The 26406-nt window shown below is 38.7% G+C and overlaps 1 protein-coding gene across 5 annotated transcripts in view; it reads right to left on the reverse strand.

Moving 5' to 3' along the window:
• Window positions 1-9339: 9339 nt before the first annotated feature.
• NCOA1 (nuclear receptor coactivator 1) overlaps window positions 9340-26406 on the reverse strand; it is a 251137-nt gene continuing 234070 nt past the window's right edge. Inside the window, exons 19-24 of one of the 5 annotated variants that reach the window (XM_024764480.1) lie at window positions 25339-25513; window positions 19786-19969; window positions 14498-14587; window positions 10786-10842; window positions 10206-10700; window positions 9340-10018 (exon numbers count right to left, since the gene is read on the reverse strand). In XM_024764480.1, the coding sequence (XP_024620248.1) occupies window positions 10798-10842; window positions 14498-14587; window positions 19786-19969; window positions 25339-25513 (494 nt within the window). In that variant the 3' untranslated portion in view covers window positions 9340-10018; window positions 10206-10700; window positions 10786-10797. Of the gene's footprint in view, window positions 10019-10205; window positions 10701-10785; window positions 10843-14497; window positions 14588-19785; window positions 19970-25338; window positions 25514-26406 lie in introns of those variants that run through there. The other 4 variants (XM_024764475.1, XM_024764481.1, XM_024764477.1 and 1 more) reach the window with 4 other exon arrangements.

Below are 26406 nucleotides of genomic sequence, written 5' to 3' on the forward strand. Positions count from 1 at the left end.
TTTTGCGGTACGCGGGCCTCTCACTGTTGTGGCCTCTCCCGTTGCAGAGCACAGGCTCCGGACGCGCAGGCTCAGCGGCCATGGCTCACGGGCCCAGCCGCTCCGCGGCATGTGGGATCTTCCCGGACCAGGGCACGAACCCGTGTCCCCTGCATCGGCAGGCGGACTCTCAGCCACTGCGCCACCAGGGAAGCCCTGAACCTAGGCTTTTGAGAAATAAGATAAAAAGCAGGTGACAAAGCAAAATATCACTTTTATTATCAATAGCTTAGATGATAGAGCTTTATGTGATAGCCTGAATGGGCTTGCTAATTTCCTGTTCTGAGACTCACGAAAGTTGCTCCTTCCTACTGGTCACGTGGAGAAGAGAGAGAGAGAGAATAAATCCCCCACATTCAATCTATCAAGCTTTGATTAGTTCCACCCAAACGAGAAACATGGACCGAAAGCAATCAGCCACCAACTAGGCTATTCATTCAAACTGCATGAAGAAGAACAAGGAGTGGAACAATAGACTCCATAGCAGCATTACGTTTATTAAACTCACTCTGTAAAGGAAGAAGTGGTGATAAGGCATTCCACCTCCTCCTCAGCATTGGATGTAAGGAATTCTGAAGAAGTACTAATGATCCAAGAGGAAGACTGTTCTGGCAACAGGTACAAGATGTATTTGCTGGGAATGGGGAGGAAAGCTGGGACATCAGTAAGGAAGCTGTGTGAAATAATCATGGCACAAGACTGATGATGTGGTTACAAAATGAAAATTGAGCCGTAAGCAATATGGTGTTACTTCCTTATGGTATAAACAGAAAGAGCAAGGCAGGGGACAGTCCCAGAAGACTTGAGATTAAGGCTGAACTCTGCTACTTAATGGCTATGCAATTTTGCTTCAGTTTCCTTATCTGTGAATAATTCCTAACAGGAATTAATCAATTCAAATTTAAGGATCAATTTAAACAATACCCTACAAAAGCACTATATATCCATCACCACCACAGACAATTTAGTCTCTTTCAATGCAATCATTATACTCAATGTTTTTTCTCATTTTATTGCATTATGGAGAGGTCAGTTCAGGTCCTTGCACTGGCTAGAACCTGTAGTAGAATACTAGCCGTGTTCATAGGTATCCCTGACTTGCTATTATTGACTGCAATGGGAATGCTTTTAAATCTTCACTCTTAGGTATGTTAATTTGTTGAAAGTTTCAGAAAATTCTTTGTATCAGATTAAGGAAGCTCCCTTCTGCCAACTGCTTTGCTAAATCTAAAAAATTCATTTTCCATTTACTGAGATGATCATATGGGTTTTCTCCATTGTTACTGTGGTGATTTGCAGTGTAAGAGTTCAAATACTGAACCATCTTTGTTCCTGGAATAAACCCTACTTTGGCATGATTATTTAATATGAGGGAGATGGCCTAGTTAAGAGACCTGGGTTCCAGTTACCTTTCAGTCTCCTAGCTTTAAAAGCCAATTTATATACTGATGACTTCCAAATTTGTATCTTTAGCCCCAACTACTCCCTAAATTTCAGCCGCCTCTGTATCCAATAGATTTGACATCTCCTCCTCTTGGATGTCTAACAGGAATCTCAAACTTATCATGACAGAAAATAAATTAAACCTGCCTCTTTTCCCCATCTCTGTTAATGGAAATTCCTTCCTTCCAGTTTGCTCAGGCCAAGAACCTTGGAGTTGTTTTTGATTCTTCTCTCACTCCACATCTGATATGTCAGCAAATACTGTTGTCTCTACTTTCAAAATACACCCAGAACCTCACCACTTCTCACCATTTCCACTGCTACAATTCTGGTCCGACTCATCTTCTCGCGGCTGTACTATTACAATAGGCTCCTACAGGTCTACCTGCTTCTGCATTTGCCTTCTCCACAACTATGTGCAACACAAAATCCCAAGTGATCCTTCCAAAACCCAAGTGAGATCAGGTCACTCCTCTGCTTAAAATCCTCCAATGGCTCGCCATCTCAGAGTAAAAGCCAAAGTTCTTACATTGGTCTATAGGGCCCTACACCATCTTGGCCCTCATTACCTCTTTGACCTCATCTCCTACAATTCTCTGCATTCACTCTGCTCCAGCCTCAAGACTTTTGCACCTCCGCCTAGAAAGCTCTTTCTCTATATTTTCACTCAAATGTCCCCTTCTCTGAAGACCTGACTTTCCTGTTTTAAACTGCAACCACTCTCCTCCAGTAGTGTTCTCTATCCCTCCTTCCCTACTTAATTTTTCTTCACAGCACTAACCTTCTGGCACACCACATATTTTGTTCATTTGTCAGTCAACCTTCGTTAGAATGCAACCTCCATGAGGGCAAGAATTTTCACTTTCTTCATGGACGTAGCCCCAGTGCCTGGAATAGTGCCTGGGAAATACTAGGTATTAAATGAATACCTGTTGACTGAAAATATATATGTTGTTATTACTATTACATTAAAAATATTCATTCTTTAAAGTAGCTATTGTGCAATGTTTTAAAAGACAAACCCTTAAGTCTAAAGATTCCCAAGACTAACTACAACTTACTTTTTGACTTGGAAAGAGTGACTGAAGTCACCTCTTTATCTGGGGTTATAAAAATTACATATCAAAGGCTGATTTGAAAACCTAGAACTAGTCCCTTATACTAATCTTGCTACTTTCACATACACGTGAAAATGTTCTTTAAAAGCTTTAAAAAAGTTTTCAAGAGAAGGTAGGATGAAATTTTAAAGCCGAGGCTTAGACGTGCATGAGTCTTTAAACAGAGCATTTTCTATGTAGAGCCTTTTTCCCGGTTGGTTTTGGTTGAACTTTGAGTCTAGCTTACTAAGTAATTATCATTTAAAACACAATTGCTAACATCGGAAGAATGTTAAAAAGAAAAGCTAATTTTAAAAAATACCTATTTTATAAAAGTTTGCAAGTTAAAAAGGACAATGAATAGGAAATATGCAGCCTAAAATTTAATAAGGCAGGTGTATGATAAACTACTTTAGATTTGAAAACAAACAAGGCAGAACTGAGCAGGGCTGTCTCTTCAGGTATGAGAAAAATTCCAGGTAGGACATTTGTTCTGTTAGAGGAAGGTCTTCCTGCTCATTGACCTTTCCCATCTGTCTACATACCAAGTTAAGTCATTCAGTTTCCAGAGGCACTGGTTTTAAAGGCCAATTGGAAATTTCACAAAAAGCCATCTTATTCTTGTTCAATTTCATCATGAATCACTTCTCAGTGGCATTATATTGTAGGTGAAAGATTAGTAGGACATTCTATATACTCACTCTGGGAAGGAAAACCAGAAGGGACTGTCTCTCCTGATCTGTCTTTTTCTATTTTCTCATTAAGTATAGTCAATCCAATCAGCTGATCTTCAGTGGGGAAGTAATTTCTGAGGAAAGTAAAGGGTTTAACAGCAGCATGTATCATCGATAAATATAAAGCTTGAGCATGTAAATAATGAAGTACTACTTTTGAGTAACTTATATGTGCATTAATTGTTTTTAGACACGGTCCTTAAAAAAATGGAAGTAATAAAGATAACTGCTAATGTTCTGTAAATTCTCCAAATATGTAGAGGCTCACATTTCATGAAAAAAAGAAACAATCATCATGATAGAATCATGATCTTGTCTTGAACTCTTGGATACTTTGCAACCTTCCATTAGCTTAACAATCCAGACTCTAGGAAGACAACTCAGCACCTGGTCTATCAGCTCATTTCCCTTATTTAAAAGACTGCTTCTGCATCTATTTCTTCAATCAGCAGTTGAGAGCCTACTATGTGGAAGGCACTGAGAGGGGGAGAAAAGAGAGATGTGAACCTCTTCTTTAAGAAGCTTACAATTTGGTGGAGAGAAACATGTACATATAGCCAAGTGCCAAATGGAGGCCACGACACTGCCCAAGGCAGTACAGAAGAGGGGACTAATCTAAGTGTGGGTCCAGGGAGGGCTTCTTGGAAAGGGCATCTAAACTGAAGCCATGAGCAGAAAATAGAGACACAGATGTAGGGAACAAACGTATAGACATCAAAGTGGGTAAGTGGCGGTGGGGGTGGGGGTGATGGGATGAATTGAGAGACTGGGATTGACATGTAGACACTAATATGTATAAAACGGATAACTAATAAGAACCTGCTGTATAAAAAAATAAAATTCAAAAACTCAAAAATATAAATTGAAGCCATTCAAAAAAATAAATTGAGGAGAAAGGAGGAGCATTACGGGTTGGGGGGAAGAGAATGAATGTGGCAATGGAAGTGGCAACACAAAATAGTAAATCCAAGAATAAAGACCAGATCAGTGTGGCAGGATCATTTGTTTAGAGAGGGTGTAGAGGGTCATGAAGCTTAAAAGGCAGGTAGATTTCAGGTCAACAATTGGCAAGAATTAGTCACCAACAGATTTTGAAGGTTGTGTTTAGAGAGACTTCTCTGATGACCGTGTGATGGATGAATGTAAAAGGCATGAAGGTAGTTACTATAATCACCCCCACCATAAAGAGTCTGGAATCCGATCTCTGATTAATAGGCTTAGAAAAGAGAAGACAGCTCCGAGGCATTACAAAAGACAACTTTTTGCAATTCGGTAATTTGAGTAGGAGGCAGTTGTTGAAAAGAACCACTAACGGAATGATGATACAATTAATTCAGGTAAGGGACAAAGAAGCTGTTTGTGGGGAGATAAGTTGTTTGGTTTGGGGCTTAAGTTTAAGGTGCTGAGTGTGGGGTGGGAGCCATCCACGTGGTAATGTTCACCAGTTGGAAATTAGAGACTGGATCTTGAAGAGAGATCTTGGCTAGAAGAGTGGACTTTAGATGCATATAAATGTAAGCAGTACTGGGTTCAAGGGAAAAGATGAAATTGTTCAGCGAGAGTCAGGGACTTGCTTGAGAACTATTACCCTCACACAAGTTTAAAATACAACAACAACAAAAAAATCAGTACTTTAACACATTCAAAATTAGTGCCCAGGTTTTATTTTCAAAATGGAAACCCCTATAAGCTTTTAAGGAACTTGAATTCTAGAGGAAAACTTTTAACTCATCAGGATTCCTAGTCTCTATGTGTCACTGTCTAAGGGTGCTTTTATCTGTAATAGTTGAATTGGGCAGTGGAAACAACGGCAGGCCTCATCACAAAACCCAAGGATAGACTCTTGGGTCTGGCACTTACCAGCCACCTGACCATTCATCTGAGCTTCAGTTTCACCATCTGTAAGACGGCACTATGACCTATTCTAATTGCTTCATAGGATTTTGAAGATCAAATGACATACTGTATGTGAATGTGCTGTACAACCTAAGAAATTATTAGCACAAGAGTATTAGTCTAGCATATTGCCTGGCAGAGTAGAAATGGAAAGTATTTACCTGATTGTAATAATCTCCATTATTAGGAAGGAGGCAGCTTCAGGCAAGTGTCTCTGTACTTCCCACACTTCCTATCACAGTGTCTGTACTGCAACAGCTCATCAAAAATGTCGTAAGTACTGAAAACTTGGTCTAAAGTTTTTTGTTTTATTCTGTACCTTAGGACCTCTGGGCATTGGAGCGGGAGGAAAACCTGATGAAATAGAAATTATTCCTTTTAACATTTTAATCCTTCTTTTCTCAAGCCAATGTCTTGGGTTTGCTACAAATACCTCTAGACACTGCTTAGTTCTGCTGGTTGCACAAAGTTCTGAGATAAGCACAAATGATTAGACCAGAGCTAAACTCCAGCATAAAAGAAAGATTCGTTGTCTGCAAAAGGATCAAGAGTCAGAGAAAAGTGAATGCTTCCATGATCTGCTCCAAGAAACCAAATTCTTTACCTCACAAAAGAGGTCCTCTGCCAGTCATTTTATACCTGCCCCACAAGGAACCCATATTTTCCAAAGTTCTTTTAAGCTAAGGGGATGACACTACAGTTTCATGGAGCCCCTCCTTCATTTTCTGTTAAGATACGCAGGGACAGAATGCCTCTCCCAAAACTGTATCGGGACACCTGCTGACTTCATGCCAAAGCTCACCCTCTTTTAGGCTTCCAAAGGTCAGGCTCTCTGACTGCCTCGAGAAGGGGCCAGGTGCTCTCTTCTCAGCCTGTGAGTTCTCAGGCCTCTTTTCAAAGCCTGCTTTTAAAAGTTATTTCCTGTAAAAAAGCATTGCCTAAGGTCACACAATGAGATTAAAGTCTGCAGACTCCAAATGCATCCTAAATCATATAGTCCAGGATAGTTAATCCAGAATTTGGAATTAGAAGAATTGGTTCCAGTCCCAATTCTACTGAAAGACAGTGTTTGTGTCCTGACCTTTCTCTTTACAACTCTCTCGAAGGACGGCAGGGGATTAAATGAGATAATGTACCTAAAAGCACCTTAGAAATGTTACAGTGCAAATTGATTTTCCCTGAATTTTTAAAATTATTCTCATCAGCTCCAACAGATTATGTAAAAGCTATAAAAGCCTGCACTTCTGGCTGGTTAGGGCTAGTTATGGAAGAGACCTTAGCTACTGGCTGGCACAATTTCCAAGTGAGGATCCCACAGCCCGTTCATGTCCCTCCTGGAGCCAAAGGCTGATTTAAATTACTTTGCAGCCCACCAGGTAACATAATTCTAATAACACGTTTGAGAACTCAGAACACTGGTTAACAGTTTAGAAGAGCAGCTCTCTGGGGCTCCTTCTTGCCTCCGGGCCCTCCTTCACACGTGCCAGTCCTCAGAATTCTCAGCCTGCTCTTCACTGAGCTACTTCCTCCCCATCCTGCAAACCTCACTTCAAATGCCATTTCTTCCTCAAGCAAACCTTTCACTCTCCAGACAAGGTCTCACTCACAAAGCAACTTCTAATTCTCCTTTATATCATTTAATCCAATTGTGATTATAACTATGTAAGTACCCCCATGTAAATATAAGCTCTGGGAGGGCAGGGTTCACATCTGTCTGGATCCTTCCACATCCTTAGTGCCTTGGATAAAGACAATAAAATGTGTTGAGTGAGGCCAGAGCTTTGAGTTTCTTCAATCTTGTTAAGAGCTCTTGTGGCAATGAATATAAAGTATAAAAAGAAAACAAATTTTAGTGCTGGCAGAAAAGGTTCTGTATGGAGGAATGCTTCCTTTGGCAGTTTTCTCCAATAAAAAAAATGTATGGGCCTAATTAAATCATCAAGATCTTCTTCAGAGGCACCGGAATGGTCAAGGATGGAGCTTGCTCTGAACTATTCACTTTGTTCAAGTGGAGCAGCTCTTCTGGGAAGAGCAGTTAATGTCAACAAGGAAATAAGCACAACTTCCTTTGTAAACAGACAACTGTCCTTTCTTTTTCTTTGATTCTTAGGGCCCAGAAGACAGTTTCTAAGTATGGAAACTACCCTAGGCAAAACCATGAAGAAGATGAAGTTCTATATCAACCTCACTTTTTCCTCACTTATTACTATTTGTTTTTCTAATGGCCTTCACACCCCTACCTTAGGATAAATTTAAATCAATGTTCAGCCTCACCTAAGTATCTTTTTTTTTTTTACCTTATCCTGACTTTTGGAAAAAAGGTTCTGTTCTCCCAAAAGTGTAATCTGAGACAACAGCTACCAGATCTGTGTGTAGTTATGTGTAGGAATGTGTGTGCGATAAACTCCCTCCCTTCCCTCTAGAATCACATTTGCTCACCCTCCTTACCCTGGCCGGCCCTACTTGGCCAAGTGTTGGTGAACCTAGTTGCCTTAAAAACACACAAACAAGAAACAGGGCCTAATTTTCATAAAATGCATTGTCAAGAAGGAGCCTCCTCAAGTAAGATTCAACATCTGCATAATAATAATAAATGTTAGTGCGTAAAAACCAATGATTGTGGGAGAGATGTTATCCTGTGGCTAAGAAGTGCTGCCTGGACCAGATCTCCTAGGTCAAGAAACAGTAGGACCAGAGTGTTTAATAATCATCAGACAAGTGGCCAGAGTTAGCATTTCCTCACAGCCTACTATCTCAGCTTCACTGGGACCTTCTCAAATTTCACTGGGCTGGTTCTTATTAGGGTGACTTCGAGGAGCTTTAGCTTCAGGGATCCTTTCTTTTACTATCCTTTAATTATAGTTAGTCATTTTGGGTTTTGACAATTCCTGCAGGATGTAGGTTTTGTTTCTTCCCTGTAAAAGAAGAGGCAACCCATCTATTCAGTAGCTGGAAAAGTGAATTTCCTGTGGAATGACAGGAATTACATAGAAGCAAGCAATTTTATTTTCCTCAAATGTAGCAATAATTTTAATCTGTACATACATAAAACAAACAGTGCAATTATAAAACCTTGAAGGTGACATGCATACTTTAAGGTGCAGTTGGGATGGGGGAGGATATTAGCATCTCCAATTTTCCTTACCACTTTTTTTTTTTTAAGTTCCTTATGCAAAAGTACTGAGTCAGGAAACTTCATCTGGAATGCTGAAGTTAAAGGTGAACTTCCTGAAGTCTGCACGTCTAAATATCACAAACAAAACAGAAATGACCTCCTAGAACAGTTTGGGAGGGACTAGCATAATATGGCTGGGCTTTCAAGCTGGGAATGAATTAAATCAGGGATGCATTTTTCTGAAAAACTAAAAGAATGTTTGTAACTGAGTGTCCTGTTTCTGTTTCATAGTTGCTACCCACTTGAGCCCTTCCATCAATCTTTTTTTTCGGTACAGGTTCTGAATAGATGCTGTTCAATGGAGTTACTTGTAACTAGGGGTGGTGAGATGCAGAAAGGAGGACCTGGGAAAATGGCTTCTTCCTTGATGTCTGAGTCCGTGCTCCTCTTCCATTGTTAGTTCTTATGGCCTTTTCTCTGCCATGGAAGCAGAGGTAGCTGGTGCACAATGTCAGATGTTGTCATCGTTCACAGGCCCAGGGGTGCAGTAAAGGCGAGTGATGGGGGTCTACCTTTGCTTCTTCCAGAATACCTTTCTCAAGCTTTCCTGGCCTTTCAGTGGCACTTCTAGAACTAGAAAGTCAGTTCACTGGGTCCTTGACTCAGAGGCCAGGATGAGACAAGACGTGGCAGAGTGACAAGACACAAATGGAAAATATGGTATCAATTAGCCTCAGAGCAGGAATAGAGAGATTTATATTTGCACTGATGAAAATTCAAATTCCCAAAGTCAATCTAAAAAAAAAAGAAGATTTTCTGTACAAGTAGCCTGTGCACTTCTGGTGATAATTCCTTGCACTGCTCTCAAGTTAGATGATCCCAGGGACACTCTAGGGCAGTATGCTCTAGCTCATCTGGAACAGCTCTTTCTGGCAGTGGCATTTTGATGTAAAACCCAAAGTAAATCCATACATGGCGTCACAGTTACTAAAATAATGAAATATTACTAGCCAAATGTAACTGCAATTCAATCAGTGTTATATTTCACACACAGAAATTTAGAAAAATCAAGAGTATGATAATAAAACCATAAAATTAAACAGAAGGAAATCAATTTCTACAAGAAATCAAATATATTTACAGTGAGATTTAAAGGGAAAAATAAGCTACTTGGATCATAAATTTAATTTTATTTTAAATAACTTTAGCTACCTCAGCTGTTAATACAATAAAAGCAGAAAGAACAGGCTGCCTTTTGTCCAGATTTAATCAGAAAATTGTATCTACAATAATTGACATAACTCGCTTCTTGTCCTTCACCCATCTCATCAAAAATTATTGCATTTTCCCCCAAACTGTATTTTTTGGATTCTTCTGTGAATATACTCATTTCGTCCTCATTCCTGGAGGCATCTTGGTTTAAATCCATCTTTAAAAAAAGGAGAAGGGGTACATATGTGGAGGCAAAATATTCTCTTGAAGCCAACAGATATAGAGTTGCTAGAAGAAGCTGATTGTACACACAAGCTGCCTGGTTGGGAAGGGGAGGGCTGCTGATTTAGAGACATTGTGACAGCCTTTGGTGGATGGGCACAGGCAAAGCCCCACTGGGCCCTTCTTCCTTGGCAGGGTCAGGACTGAGCCAGTGGAGGCGGAGCTTCATCTTCCCCTTGGATCTTGTCATTTTGGTTCTCCTCCAAAAGCCTTCATCCAGATAAGAAGCCAATGACTGATTACAAAAATAAGAATAATTAAATTTGGCTCAAGAGAGAGATTGTCCAACTGTTCTGCCTTGTTATTTTTTCAATATCCAAGGCCTTTACAAAGAAAGAAACAAAAACATCTCTCAATCTCCCAACGAAAGTGAACTTTTTTTCTTACCTCCAAAAGCCTTCATCCAGATAAGAAGCCAATGACTGATTACAAAAATAAGAATAATTAAATTTGGCTCAAGAGAGAGATTGTCCAACTGTTCTGCCTTGTTATTTTTTCAATATCCAAGGCCTTTACAAAGAAAGAAACAAAAACATCTCTCAATCTCCCAACGAAAGTGAACTTTTTTTCTTTTTTTTTTTTTTTTGCTCCAAATGCTACGACCTGAAGAATGGCTGCAGATTGAGATATCAAAAATCTCAGAAAAATATATAATATATTTGTATATCTCTGTATGTCTATTATTTAAATTTCACATTCCTTTAAAAGTGGTTATTCAGTCAGTAGCTGCTGAAGGAGGCTCTTCTGCTGGGCCTGGGGGGTCTGTGGTCCTGCCGTGGGTTTTTGAGTTCCCAGTGGACCAGGCTGGTTCAGGTAAGGGTCCCCGCCTACCAGATTCACTGTACACTGGACGTCAGCAAACACCTGAACCTGTTGCACCTGCTGGAACACAAATAAAAGATGTGTTTAGACAGAAGGGTCTGCCCCCCCGGCTTATGAGTGGGTACTACTTGAAGTGGAAACTCACTAGAGCATTCCTCTAGTCTGTAGTCACCACAGAGAAGAACTCTTCTGTCTTCTTGTCCTACAAAAAGAAAATCGCTGCACTCATTTTGCTCAGGGTTCTGGAAAGTTCACACTTTAAAAATAAAATCAAAATTGGAATGGTCAAGCCTCCTACAGGGTTGCCATCAATACTGAAAATGAGCATCATTGCTAATATTGCCAAGATTGGGAAAAGCCCAGTTTCAGTCTGGGTATCCAGTGGTGGGTTTAAAAAATAGGCATATTATTTGGAAAACTGGTTATAAAAGCATTCTATGGATGACTTTAATAGGATAAAAAAATCTTTATGATGTTAGAAGATTAAGGGCTTTAACCCAGTATTAGCAAAATAAAAACCACCACAGCTCAGTAAATAGGACATCAGTATTACTAAAATTAATGTCCAGAAGATTTGTGTAGTATCTAAATATACTATTACATAGCTCCTTTACATATTGCCTTTAGAATTACAGCAAAATATTAGAACAAATAAAAATTTTATATTTAACTTATTTTTCCTGATAGACAATCCATTTAAACACATGAGCTAAAAATAACAGTAAACTACTAGCTGAGAACAGTGTGAATTTTCCCTTTAACTACTTTCAGTAATAATACATGTATTCCTTTAAAAAGTCTGAGGTTACACAGTTTTAACATTTTCTATCAGGAAAACAAAGCCAGAAGTTAGTCTTCAACAATCAGCCTTATTAAAAAGTCATCTGTAGAACTGATTAGGCCAATATCACACTTGTGAATGTTCCAGACCAAGAATGGAGATGCTTTCTGAGGTATCCAAGTGCATCTATCTAAGGGCCTCAGCAGTTGGCAACCTTGTGCCTCATGTTTAAATAGGTTCATGAAGTATTTTAGATTAGCGATAGATTTTTTTGTTCATCACTAAATTCATGCCAATTACACTCAGTGTTTCTGAAAACTTTTCTATCTTAATTGAACAAAAGTTGTTTTCCATCAACCTTAATTGGCCAATTGTCAAACGTCCCGACCATCCAATTTCTCCATCAGTCTAACCCCTGATGATTTTTCCTCACGATGCACCTACACCTCCACTCTACTCTGTCGGATAAGGCAGACAGTTCTTGAGCTGAGCTTTTTTAGTGTCTGATGCATTAAACCTTTATTTAGATTAGTATCGTTTCTGTCCTCACCCTCTCTCTCATCCTCCTCTTTCCCCCAGTTTCCCAAATTTTGCTTCTTGTCCCCATTGGCTCCCATTTGTTTTCTTCTTCTTTTGGGCTCTTCCTCAGGTACATAACATACACCAGCTCTCTCTGAGTCTATTCCCCAGCTGCCTCTGTGCCCTCCACCCACCTTTGTTCTCTATAACTTCTCATTCCTACTCTTTTCCTTCTAGAGCTCCAACCCTGGCCTTCCTCTCTCTCTATGTCAACAATTCCCCTACCAGCCTTCTTCCACCTTCTCTATTCTCTGTGTTCTTTTCCTGTTCTCTCCTCTTCCCCATCCCAGCTCTCCAAGTGCAGCTAGCCCTCTATCCTCCCCTACTCCTTCTCTCCTTGTTCTTTTCCGTCTCCTTTTCTGTACATCTGTTTCTATATTTCTATCCAACTCACTCCCCAGCTTTTGTCTGGCAAATACAAAAACATCAGAGCAAACAGAGATTTCATGATGGGCTACCACAGAAAGAAGATTCTGCCACTGAAACTTAATGTGAGCACAAACTATAGTGCATTTAGGCAATGACTGATTTTTTAAAAAAATTAACATGAAGTTTCATGTTTGTATGTTTCAACACATGAAATACTGGGGCAGAGCATAAGGTGTTTGTGCCCCCAAACACTTAAAAAATTTTTGATAAAGGCATGATAAAACAAACTGGAGAGAAAATTCTGCTGCTTTAAAAAGAATGCTTTATTAAAAAGATACCAAACTCCAAAAAGTACACATCTCAGCCTTTTTGAATTATTACTTAAAAACATGGTGACTTAGACCAGACCTCAAAGGACTTCTGATATTGCTATACCTTCACAGACAGGCAAAGCAACACGAAAACAAAACTTATGCTTTGCCCAATGAGAAGAGTGATGTGAGAGCTGAGTCCCAACCTCTTAAGATTTTCCAGCATAGTTTTTACTTCAATTCACGTACTATCCCAGGACTCAGGAACTTTAAAACTTAGTTGTTTTGTTGTAAGTATATGTCTCTGTAAGTAGGAGACTTTTTAAAACTTCTAGTGAATAAAGACTTCATTTCCCCCAGCACAAAATCCTCTCTTCACCATCACAGGACTCAGATCCTATTTCCCGATGCTCCAACTATGCACATAGTTTCCTAACTGGCTTTCCTCTTTCTGAGCTGGCTGTCCAGTGCTCTTCCTTTTCCCTCTTCCCCACTCAAGATGAAGCTTAAACTAGCACTTTTCTCACTGTTCCCCTTCAGGGATGATGCTTCATTTGTAGGACTGAATCCAAATTCCTTAGAGTTTAGTATTCAAGGCCCCTGGAAATTTGATCCAATCTACTTTAGCAATTTTAATTCCTGTGAATTCTTATTACAAACCCTTTATGCTCAGTGGATTTGGCTTCCCAGGACTATGCTGATATTACTGTTTCCCTGTCTCTGTGCCCTCTAACTTCCAATCCCCTGGACTTCCAAGCTCACCCCCTTCCTCAGCCTCCAAAAACCACAGTACCTTTCTCCTTCATTTGCCTCCTTCAAGGCCCAGTTCACTCCTATCTCCTACATAAATGCTCTCTGACCACCTCAGGAATTTCTCCTTTCTTTTAATGCTTATGGCTCTTGTTACTTGTAATAAATTTGAGTTTGCCTTCTTTGGTTATATAATAATTGACGTGCATTTGTCTGTATGTTTTATCTTTCGACAGTCCCTAAGTGGTATGGCAGAAAAAGCATAAACTTTGGTGTTAGAAAGACCTGGGTTTGAAACTCAGCTCTGCCACTTTCTAGTTTGTGAATTGTATATGTAGTTAAATCACCTCAGGTTCTGTTTCTTCATCTGTGAAAAAAAAGGAAAACTAACTCCTTCATAGGGTTACAGTGATGTTTACATGAGATAAAGCAGATAGTGCCTAACACAACGCCTGGCAAATCATAAGCATTCCACAAATGAAGCTTCCTTTCCTCACTTCTCCCCACAGTTCACCTAAAGAGCAAACATGTCTCATGTTTCTTTGTATCTCCACCTTTGCATAAGGCCTGTGTTTTTTAAAAAGTGTCTTAATTTATGCTGATATAGGAAAGTGGCCACCCTTGTTATTCGTATTGTTTTGAAACAAACTTCTAAAAGGAGGCAGAGTACACAGTAGGCATTCTGTTTTGTCTGAATTTATTGAACTCTTTTGAGGTATTCTGATTACACATGAGTTTTAGCACTGTGTTTATTTACAAATAGCAATTAGTGGTCACCATTTGTGATCGCTTATCCTGTCTAAACATTGGATTAACCTTTCTGAAAGCTTATCTCATTTAACCCTCTCCTAATCCTCTAAGCAGGTATCTCATCAGTTCTGTTGGTTATACGGCAGCTCAGGAAAGTTCCCTAACATGCCCAGGATGACACAGCTAAGAAGAGCAGAGCCAGGACTCACAACCAGGTCTGACTCTCAAGGTCAGGCTCTTAACCGCGATGCTACACAGAGATTCCTGTGTATCTAGAGAAAACTTGACAGCTCTGGGCTTAGAGTTTTCTTACTGACCTGGGTTCCATCTGCTTCTGTTTTGAGAAGGTCAGTGGATGAGAGCTGGTTGCAGTAGAGGCCTGTGTGTCTCAGTGCTGGATCATTTATCTATTAAAGATAAGTACAAGACCAAATTACAAACTAGTTGTTTACGTTGAAGACCAAATTCCTCAATGAAAAACAATCTCACTGACAGAAAAGTAATAGGAGGAGAGCAGAAATAACAAGCTTAGAAATTTACTGTGCTGTTAGAAGTCAGGACAGTGGTTCCCTTTGTAGAAGTAGACAGACATGCAAGGGAGTGTGGGGAGAACCTTTGGGGTGCGGCTGGTAATGTTCTGTTTCTCGATCTAGGTGATAGTTAAAAAGATGTGTTCAGTTTGCGAAAATTCATCTAGTTGTATACTTTTCTGTATATCCCTACAGATAGATACTTCAATAAAAAGTTAATTCAACACTCGTGAAAGTTAATTAGCAAAAGACTTCCACTTCCAGTCAAGATTCAGTAACAGGGATTAGATTTATCCTCTGCCTGAATCAACTAAAAATTTGGACAAAATATATGAAATGAACACACTCAAGACCTTGGACAAAGGCAATGAAGGGGAAAGTTGCCCCTAAGGGTTGGGAAACAATTGAGGTGAGTCCTACCACTACCCCAGCCTACTGCCTAGAGAGAATTTCCAGGCTGCAGCATGAGGACAGGGAACCAGACAGCACCTGGAAGTCTTCCTGAATTGAGCGTATAGAGCTAGAATTCACAGGGCAGAATATCAGGAGAGAACAACACAGAGAGTAGCAGCTTAGTACTGATCAACTAGCTAATGGATGTTACAGAACTACCCAAAGCAAAGATTCACCTGAAAAGATTTACATGGAATAATTCCCAAAGATCACACAGAGCTGGGAACAGGTCCTGATCCCACCAGCCAGAGTGGAAAACATCATGATTCAGGTAGCGTACCAGAATGGTTTTGCTTTAGTAGTAGGGTAAAATTAGCCCTATACTAAATACTGCTCTGGTCCCACTAAACAAAAAAGCAAGACCTGAAAAAAATCAAACTGTTTATTTCCAAGTAATTTAAGCATTTCCCAAAACAAATCTCAATATTTATAGGAACATAAACAAGGTAAAATTCACATGTCTGAGATCCAATAAAAAATTACCAGGTATGCAAAGTAGCAGACTCTGACATAAATCGTACTAATGTTTTCTTAGGTCAGTCTCCCAAGGCAATAGAAATAAAAGCAAAAATAAACCAATGGGAACTAGTCAAACTTATAAGCTTTTGCACAGCAAAGGAAACCAAAAACAAAACGAAAAGACAACCTACGGACTGGGAGAAAATATTTGCAAAAGATGTGACTGACAAGGGATGAATTTCCAAAATATACAAATAGCTTGTACAATTCAACAACAAAGAAACAAACAACCCAATCGAAAAATGGGCAGAAGACCTAAATAGACATTTCTCCAAAGAAGACATACAGATGGCCAACAGGCACATGAAAAGATGCTCATCATCGCTAATTATTAGAAAAATGCAAACCAAAACTATGACTTACAATGAGGTATCACTTCACACCGGTCAGAATGGCCATCATTAAAAAGTCTACAAACAATACATGCTGGAGAAGGTGTGGAGAAAAGGGAACCCTCTTACACTGCTGGTGGGAATGTAAATTGGTGCAGCCACTATGGAGATAGTATGGAGGTTCCTCGAAAAACTAAAATTAGCGTTGCCATATCCAGCAATCCCACTCTTGGGCATATACCCAGACAAAACTATAATTTGTAAAGATACATGCACCCCTATGTTCACAGCACCACTATTTACAATAGCCAAGACATGGAAACAACCTAAATGTCCATCAACAGATAAATGGATAAAGAAGATGTGGTATATATACACAATGGAATATCACTCAGCCATTAAAAAGAATGAAATAATGCCATTTGCAGCAACATGGATGGACTTAGAGATTATCATACTAAGCGAAGTCAGTCAGAAAGAGAAAGACAAGTACCATATGATATCACTTATATGTGGAATCTAAAATACGACACAAATGAACATATCTGCGAAACAAAAACAGACTCACAGACATAGACAACAGACTTGTGGTTGCCATGGGGGTGAGGGGGTAGGGTCAGGAAGGATTGGGAGTTTGGGATTAGCAGATGCAAACTATTATACATAGGATGGATAAACAATAACGTCCTACTGTACAGCACAGGGAACTATATTAAACATCCTGTGATAAACCATAATGGAAAAGAATATTAAAAAAGAATGTATATACAAGTATAACTGAATCACTTTGCTGAAAAGCAGAAATTAACACAACATTGGAATCAATGATGCTTCAATAAAATTTTTTAAAAATAAAATAAAAAAACAAAGTAACAGAAAAATATGATCCATAATTAAGTGAAAAATCAATTAATTGAAGCCAATCCTAAAATGATGCAGAAGCTAGAAGTGACAAGCAAGAATATTAAGACAGCTATTATAATAACCATATTCCACATATTCAAAAAGAGGAAAGACTGAACATGTTAGAGATATGGAAGATATAAAAAGGGTCCAAAGTGAATTTCTAGAGATGAAAATACACTAGATAAAACTATCAGATATTGCAAAAGATAAGAACTGTGAATCTGAAGCTATAGCAATAAAAACTATCCAAAATGAAACACACAGAGAAAAAAATGACTGACCTCATACCCCCTTAAAAAACTCCAAACCCAGAAAATCAGTGAACTGTAGGATAACTCAAATGGCCTATGATATGTGTAATTAGAGTCTCTGAAGAAGAGGAGGGGGTTGGTGACAGAAAAAATATCTGAAGAAATAATGGCCAATACTTTTCCAAATTTGATGCAAATTATACACCTGTGAATCAAGAGGCTGACTGAACCCCAGGCACAAGAACCATGAATAAAATCACACTAAGGCATATCATAATCAAACAGCCTAAAACCAGTGATAAAGAGAGTAATCTTAGAAGCAGCCAGAGACAGCAGATATCTCATCAGAAATACAGTGGAGCAATGTCTTTAAAGTACTGAAAGCTAAAACTACCAACCTAGAATTCAGGGAAAAGAACTTTCAAAGATGATGGTGAAACAAAAACTTTTTCAGACATACAAAAGCTGAAAGAATTCATCACTAGCAGACGTGCACTATACAAAATGAAGACCTTCAGGAAGCAGGAGAATGATACTAGATGGAAATTTGGATCTACACCAAGGAATGAAGAACACTGGAAATAACTACGTGTGAAATATAAAAACTACTTATTTAAACTTTAAAATATATTATTGACTGTTTAAAGTAAAAAAAGTAAAGTAAAAAAGTACTAACAACATATTGTGGGGTATTAGCATATGTAGATATGATATGTATGTACAACAATAGCACAGGAGGGGAGAAACAGAAATAGACCATTGTGAGATTTTTATATTTATATGAGGTGATATAATAGCATTTGAAGGTAGATGGCAACAAAGATGTATACTATAAACTCTAAAGCACCAGTAAAACAAGAGTTATTTATAGCTAATAAACCAACAAAGGAGATAAAATGAATTAAAATATTCAACTAAACCAAAAAAGGCAAGATGGGACAAAGAGAAAACAAATAAGATGAGAGATTTCAATCTTCAATAGCAATATCAATAATCACATTAAATGTAAATGGGCTAGCCACTCCAATTAAAAGGCAGAGATTGTCAAACTAAATAAAAAAGCAAGACCCAACTATATAAGAAATACATTTTAAATGTAATATTCTTTTTACCTAATTCATTTTATTTTTTATTATTCTGTCTTAATATACTAGAGATAGTGAATAATTCTACTAACTGAAATATGACAAGATAACAACAAGGACAAGAAACAATCCTACTTAGTTCTTTTATTTTGCTATAAGATATCACTAAGTCATTGAGATTTTTTTAAATGAAGTTCTATTTTTTTTTAATTAATTAAGTAATTTTATTTTTGGCTGCGTTGGGTTTTTGTTGCTGTGTGTGGGCTTTCTCTAGTTGCAGCGAGTGGGGGCTACTCTTTGTTGCGGTGCCCAGGCTTCTCATTGCAGTGGCTTCTCTTGTTGTGGAGCACAGGCTCTAGGCACACGGGCTCCAGAACACAGGTTCAGTAGTTGTGTGGTGCACGGGCTTAGTTGCTCTGTGGTATGTGGGATCTTCCCAGACCAGGGCTCGAACCCGTGTCCCTTGCGTTGGCAGGTGGATTCTTAACCACTGTGCCATCAGGGAAGTCCCTAAGTTGTTGGTTTTTTCCCTGCTAACTTCATTAGGCTAATACCTGGTGAATGGGGACTTTTTTAAAAATTCATATCAAAAAGGAATTCTATAGAAAAGGTAATCAGTGTTTACATGTTTTTTAAGACTTGCTATAAATTATGGCTATATGGTCATAGCTGAGTCACCATAGTCTACTTTGTGGTTGATGACAGAATAGTAACTACAGGGAGTACCCAAAGATTTTTTTAAATATCACTTTGAATTTAGTCATTCTTTCCTTAAAAATCTTTAGGAGGCTCCAAGATAAACTAAACATTTAGATGGCCTGCAACACCCCCTAAAAAGCTTACCAATTAAATTCTGCTCTAAATATAATATAAACATCCTCTTAACATTCATTAGGCTTTTCAACATCTATTCCTGTCTAGGTCATGCTGTGCTAACCAGTATTGAATATTCTTTTCTATCTCTTCCTTTAGGCAAATTTCCCATGAAGACTTTCCTAATCAGACACTTTTTCTTTTAAACCCTCTGTGGTTAACCGTATATACCCCTAATCTGACAGAAATATATGCACAGTCCTATGGGGTCCATCTCTTACACAGCTGTTCTGTCCCATTATTCAACTAATCCTTTGTTCATGTTGTGCCTCCCCAACTTGTTAATATTATTGCCCACAGAGCTATCTTTGTATATAGTAAGTACTGAGTTTGTTGAACTGAAAGGGAGAAATGAAGAAAATGTGTTCAAAATATAAAGGGGTAAGTTCCAAGTCAATGTATTGTATGTATCATTTTATAATAAATCTAAAACACTAAAATCTCGTGAGACTAAAATCTTACAAGGTCTGTCAAAATTTCCATTGTGTATCTTAATAAATAGTAATTATCAAAAGATAGTGGGAAAGAAAAAGAAGTGTGGTTATTTTTGACAGGTAACTGAACATTCCTGATTTCCTTGGAATAATGAATTGCAGTGTGGTGTGATATAGAGCCCTATGTGTGTGTGTAGCAATTGTGCCAGTTGTGCCACTTACCTGCTCAGGGCACACAGTATTCATGCCTGGCATCTGCAAAGAGCTCATCTGCATCTGGCCCATCATTGGGTTCATGTTCTGAACATTTGTGTTTCCACCTGCCATGGACACGGTGATGCTCATATTGTTGTACACTCCTGGCTGTGCAGGCGTGGGCTGGTTCTGGACAGCTTGACTGAACACACTGTTAACTCAAAAACAATCTCAATTACAACCACTGATCATGAACATGGGGATAATGTGTGTGGACTCTTTTTCTAAATTATTAGATGGAATTCCAAAGAAAATATTTTATATTCCTAAGTTATGTGTAAGATTTTATCTTATTATAATATATAAGAACTAAGTATCATTCTTAGTTCTAAGATGCACTTAGAACTAAGATGCACTTTGAACTCTGCTCAAGGGGTTTAATAACTAAAAAGACCTCATTTTAAGTCATAATTATCTGGCTTAGTATCAACAGTTGTTAAACTTCAGTTATTCAAATAACTAAGAAAGGAAGTTTTTCACAGAAGTAAATCTTCCAGATAACTGGTTTACCCATTTAAACATCAAAATCATTCTAGTATTTATTACACTATTTTATCTTCTTAAATAGAGAATATCCTATTTAAGCAAAGTACCTGGCATATATATCAGTCTTCAATAAATGGTCATTGAATAAATTAACAAAGGAATGAATGATTCAAAGGTAGCATTCTTATATTGTGATTGCTTGTATGTTCTCTTAGATTTAATACCTGGGGGAAGTGATGATATTTTGTTCCATTTATTCCTTGTCTCTACTAATAAATGACATACAGCAGCAGGCACTCAGTAAATATCTGATGAATGAATTAATTGTGGACATGGGTTATTACTCAGTGCTGTCAACTGATGAGGTTCAGCTGCTTTTGTTGATAGATTTTACTGTATGTATACCAATGTTTTTTGAAGTGTAGTCCAGAGACCATCTGCAAGAGAATTCCCTGGTATTCATTGAAAATTGAGACTCTCAGGCCTTACCCCAGCCCTAGTGAATCATATTTTCTGGGGGTGGGTATGGAAAGCTGCATTTCTAACTACTTACGCACATTAAAATTCGAGAGCCTTTATTCAGTGTCCTACCGCTTGCTGTCACTTCTCAAGGATTCAGCTTCTGGCCATTTTCAATATGCTATAAACTAAGAGGAAACCAAGAAGTATATACCAGATATTTTTATTTGGAAAATGTAATATTTTTGAAGACTTCAAAGGTTTTCTCAGGCCTGAAGATAGCTTCATGTCTTTTCTAGGAAGCAAAATGCAATGCCAGTTATGGTTTTCAGAGGGCTTGTTTTAGACTTCCTTCTTCACCACCAAGGTCTGGACTGTGGTTACACCAAGGATCTCAAATGTTAAACCAGTTTCTATTAGCAGATAGAATAGTATGGAATAAACTCCAAGTAAATACAATTTGAAACTTTATATCTGAACCCCCCAGATTCTAAGTGATACAGATATACACATCTAAAGGAAAATAATATGAACTATGTCTTTGGTAAGTTCCCAAAAAAACACCAAATGTTTTGGGATTATCTATCAATTTTTAAACAATAAGCTGCTGGTAAAATTCCACCTATTTTAATGTTTATTCTGAAGAATTTGATTTCAAAAATTATTTATCCCATCAATGGCTTATCTATTCCTTGCTTGCTCTTGGGAGGTAAGCAGGATGTACTAACATTTACAGCTTCTGGTAAATTAAGGTAATCATACTGAAATTAACAGGCTGAGAAACAGCCTATTCATCATGTCTGAAGAAAAGTAGCAAATTTTCCCCAAGTAATTATAAAACACAAATGCTCAAAGAAAATTATATGCCTAGGAAATGGTCAATAATGCATCTGTGGACCATTAATGTCTGTACAGTGTGTATGCTTGTCAGACAGTGTCCCCACAGCTAAAGATGAGGAAAAAAACCATTAGTCTGCTGCCCATTTTCTAATGAGAACATTTCTGCCTTAGACAGTGCTCATTTGCAACTGATACATAAATCACCACTGTGAAGGCGCAGGGCTATGTAAGTTAATGCATGCAGCAGCTTCAAGGACTGCAATGATGTCATACTTAGTGAAAAAAGTTTAGGATTTAATTTCTTTTCAAATTATATTTGGGACTGTATATTAGCCTAAGTTCTTTCAAACTACTCCTGCCAATAGCTCCATTTTAGCTTCTTCCCTCATGGGAAGAAGATCAAGCCCTTCTGCAGCATCAATCACTGTTCCAGGTCCTGGAATGGACTGTGGGGTTCACTGGCACCTTAGGCCCAATGCATGAAGGCCCCCTTCCTCACACTTTCCTGGACCCCTCCCTCGCCTGCTTTCCTGATTTGCCTCATGGCAGTTATCACAGTTTCCTTATGCTAGCACCAGGTATTTGGTAGCCCTTAAATCATGGGGGGAAAAGGGAAAGATGACAACTTTGGCCTAACGTAGGTTCCATAGATATTACAGGTATTAACAAGCAAGGAGGAGTTCCTGGTCAAATAAGTCTCAGAAACAAAGGGTTAAAACCACAGACCTCTGCCTTTAAAATGCTAATAAGCCCTGGGATTCTCCTTTGTGACTAGAGTTACACAGTAACACTGTCCAGTTCCTGGACAAATAAGTTTGTTTAACCCTTTATTTCTCTTGCTACCAAAGAGATAATGAAGAAGAATCACATTACACTGTCTCTGAGCTCTATTACATCATTCTGCTTAATGAGTCTTTGTTTCATGTTTTACTTCTCTCCGACCTACTCCTGTCATTAACTACACTCTAGGTAAGTTGACAACAGGGGCTGTTTTCCCCAGCTCCTTGTGGTATCTTGCACTGTGCAAAAGAGACAGTGAGTGATCACAAACTATATGTTGCCTGTGTTGACTAATAAACTTTTATACATGAACCAAAGAAGCAAGTGTGAATGTTTGAAGAGTTGGTGATAACTATTTTCTTTCTCAAATGATTTGGGAAAGTCAAAAGTTTATAGAAACTGCTAAAGTGCAACAAAAACTCAAGTCCATGTTTGAATCTGCATCCAAAAAATGAGTTAGGTAGGAATAGGGAATCTCTACACTCATTTGTTCAACAGATGTATATTAAGTGCTTACTTGTTCTAAAGGATGGACATATACAAGTAAACAAAAAGTCCTTGCTCTTCTGAGGCTTATATTCTAGTTGGAGGAGACAGACCATAAATAGACTAACACACAGTATGTCAGATGTTAAGCATGATAAAGAGAAATAAAGAAGGGAAAGGAGGGACTAAGAGGTGGGAAATGCTGTTTAGAAATGATGGTCAGGGAAGTTTAATATGGTGACATTCAATACCTATGTCTAATAAAGTGACATTTTTTAAGAAGAGACTTGAAGTACGAGAGAGAAATCCATGTGGCTACTGACAGAAGAACATTCCAGCAGAGGGATTTAAAAATGCAAAGGCCCTGAGTTTGCAATGTACTTGGCACATCTGAGGAACAGAGGAATAAACAGAAGCCAGTACGGCAGAATGAGTGATGAGAATAGCAGATGAGGTCAGAGAGGTATCCTGGAGCAAGATTATGTAGGGCATCAGAGGCCCTATATTGTATTTTGAATAAGTTGGAGTGTTCTCAGTAAAGGGCTGATATCTTGCCTCATGTTTTAAAAGCATCACTCTGGCTACCATGTGGAGACTAAACTGTAGTGGAGCAAGGGTGGAAGCAGGAAGACAGGAGGCCACTGCAGTGGTCTAGGAAAAGGATGATGCTGGCTTGCGCTGAAGTGTACAAGTGGGACAGTAAGGAGTGAGAGCTGCTAAGAAGCTGATGTGATTTGCTGATGGATGTTTGATGTGGGATGTGAGAGAAAGAGAAAAGGTTGTCTTCTGAATAACTGGAAGAATAGAGTTGTTTATTGAGATGTGAAAAAAGTATGAGACGAGCAGGTTTGGGGAAGAATATCACTTTAGTTTTTGTCATGTTATGTTTGAGATGCCTATTAGACTTCTAAGTAAAGATGTCGATTCGGCTGTGGTATATACAGTATGGTGCTCAGGGGAGAAGTCTGGGCTAGAGACTTAAATTTAGGAGTCATAAGCATAGGGACAGGCATTTATATCAGTAAGACTGAATGATATAACTAAGGGAGCAAGCAGATATGGGGAAGACGTCCTAGAATGAGCTCTGAGGACCTAAAATGGAGGTCAGGGAGATGAGGAAGATCCAGCAGAGGAGACTGAGGGTTAGGAAGAGAGTCACCTTTCTCAGGAGAGAAAGTTGTTCCAGAAACCAAACGAACACAGAGCTCCAAGAAAGAGTACATGCTCAAATATGTCAAGTGCTATCAATGCTCATTGCATTTGGCATTGTAAAGGACATTAAGGACCTTGATAAGAATACTTGTGGTGGAATGGTAGGGATGAAAGCCTGACAGATTCAATAAGAAATGGAAGGAGAGGAAGGGATTTAACTGTGAAGGGGAGCAGATCTGTCAGCATGACTGTGTTTTTTTTTTCCTCAGGGCACATTCAGATGCTTAGGTGTAGGTATGGAGCGAGAGTTTAGTTGGATTTCATTAGGGAGCATTTTGCTAGGCATAAGTGCAACAGAGGGAGAGGTGGGCAAGGGAGCTGAGAGTACCTGTAAGGGAGTAATTATAAAGATGGACCATGGAATCTAAAGTAAGTATAGGAAGCTGGGATTAGAACACAGTAGAAGACTAAGTTCTTGCACATCCCACAGACTGTTCCATTTCTACCTAGTTTACATCAGTCCTCACTGAGAGCTACACAGTTCTCTAACAGGAAGATTCCCTCTCTTACCTTTCAATGAACTTTAAGAGAATATGGTCTTAAGTTTTCAACTTTAACTACCTTACTTATTATGTTGTCAGATCAAACGGCTTCCCTGTCATTAGAATCAAGACACAACCAAATTAAAACCTTTATAAAACTCAAGTGATGTGTGAAAAGTTCAGCAGCCACGATTTGGGGGGAAAAGTGACTTTAGTAAGATAATTCTCAGTAAAATGGGTAAAACAAGGCCACTGAAAATCCAGAGATTCAAAAAGCTAGGTAAGGTAGAATGACCTTAGAAGACTTAAAAACCTTTGCTGTTGCTATGAAATCCTTCAAACATACTGAGAAGAGTGAAACCGTGTGCCCACTATTCAGCTCTATTGAATTCTAACATTTTGCCATTCTTGCTTTAGATTTTTAAGATTTTTAAGTGTTTTTATAAAGAATGATTTTTTAAAAAGTACTCATTCCTATATCTGTCCCAGCGAAGCTCTGTTACTCATAGGAGTCGATCATATTCCTCAGGTGTGCTGGGAGTGGGATGAAAAGGTTTACAGTAATTTTCTATACTCTAAACACACAAATTTGCCTTAAAATTGACTTGAAACTTAAAGGACTTAAAAATCGCTATTTGCTGATAACATAAAATTCAGTTCCTTGAATTTGCAAATGGATAGTAGCTAATAATCTTCTATTTGGATTGTGAAGGCATATTTGTTCTCATGTGCTGCAGAGTATCAGGGATGCTCATATATAAAAATGCCCCCTTACTTGTTGTTTCCCATTGCTCCTTGCTGCCAGGCCTTCATGTCTGGTGACTGGTAGCCAGAAGTGGGCGGAGTCTGCTGGAGCAGAGAGCTCTGAGGAGGAGGGATTGGCATCGGCACCATGGAGCTCCCAGGGCTTAGAGATGGAGAAAAGTTGGCCTCACCTTGGGGAACCATTCCTATAAATCGACACAAATTAATTTACGTGAATATACTATATATTTATTAACCCCATAAAAGAAAAAAAAACCCAGAAGGATCTGTCATAATATAGTTAGAAACAGCCTATTCAACAGAATAGGAAAAATTTCAGTTCCTTAAAAACAAAACAGGAAATTTCAGTATAAACAGACAGATAAATAAACATATAAAAGAGATTTGGAAGAACGTTTCCATTCACTAAGATATTGATTTGGGTACCATGATTATGTATGATTTTCTTTTCTGTTCTTTTCTGACTACGTGAATTTTTTTTTTTTTTTTTTTTTTTGTGGTACATGGGCCTCTCACTGCTGTGGCCTCTCTTGTGGTGGACCACAGGCCCAGACGCGCAGGCTCAGCGGCCACGGCTCATGGGCCCAGCCGCTCCGCGGCATGTGGGATCTTCCCGGACCGGGGCACGGTCCCGTGTCCCCTGCATCGGCAGGCGGACTCTCAACCACTGCGCCACCAGGGAAGCCCTGACTACATGAATTTTTAAGTGTAAAAAAAAATATGAGCACACATGACAGATTGCTTGTGTAATAAAAATAAGTTGAAAAGGATACACGATGACAGATGTTCACTAAACTTGTGATAAACATTTCATGATGTATGAAGTAAGTCAAATCATTATGCTGTATACCTTAAACTCATACAGTGCTGTATGTCACTTATATCTCAGTAGAATGGGAAGAAAAGAATAAGTCACGGGGATGTAATGTATAGCACAGTGACTATAGTTAATAATACCGTACTACATATTTGAAAGTAGCTAGGAGAGCGGATCTTGAAAGTTCTCATCATGAGAAAAAAAAAATTGTAACTATGTACAGTAGTAGATGGTAATCGGACTTACTGTGGTGATCGTTTT

The sequence above is a fragment of the Neophocaena asiaeorientalis genome, unplaced genomic scaffold (assembly GCF_003031525.2).
Source record: "Neophocaena asiaeorientalis asiaeorientalis breed wild unplaced genomic scaffold, Neophocaena_asiaeorientalis_V1.1 scaffold345, whole genome shotgun sequence".
Lineage (NCBI taxonomy): Eukaryota > Metazoa > Chordata > Mammalia > Artiodactyla > Phocoenidae > Neophocaena > Neophocaena asiaeorientalis.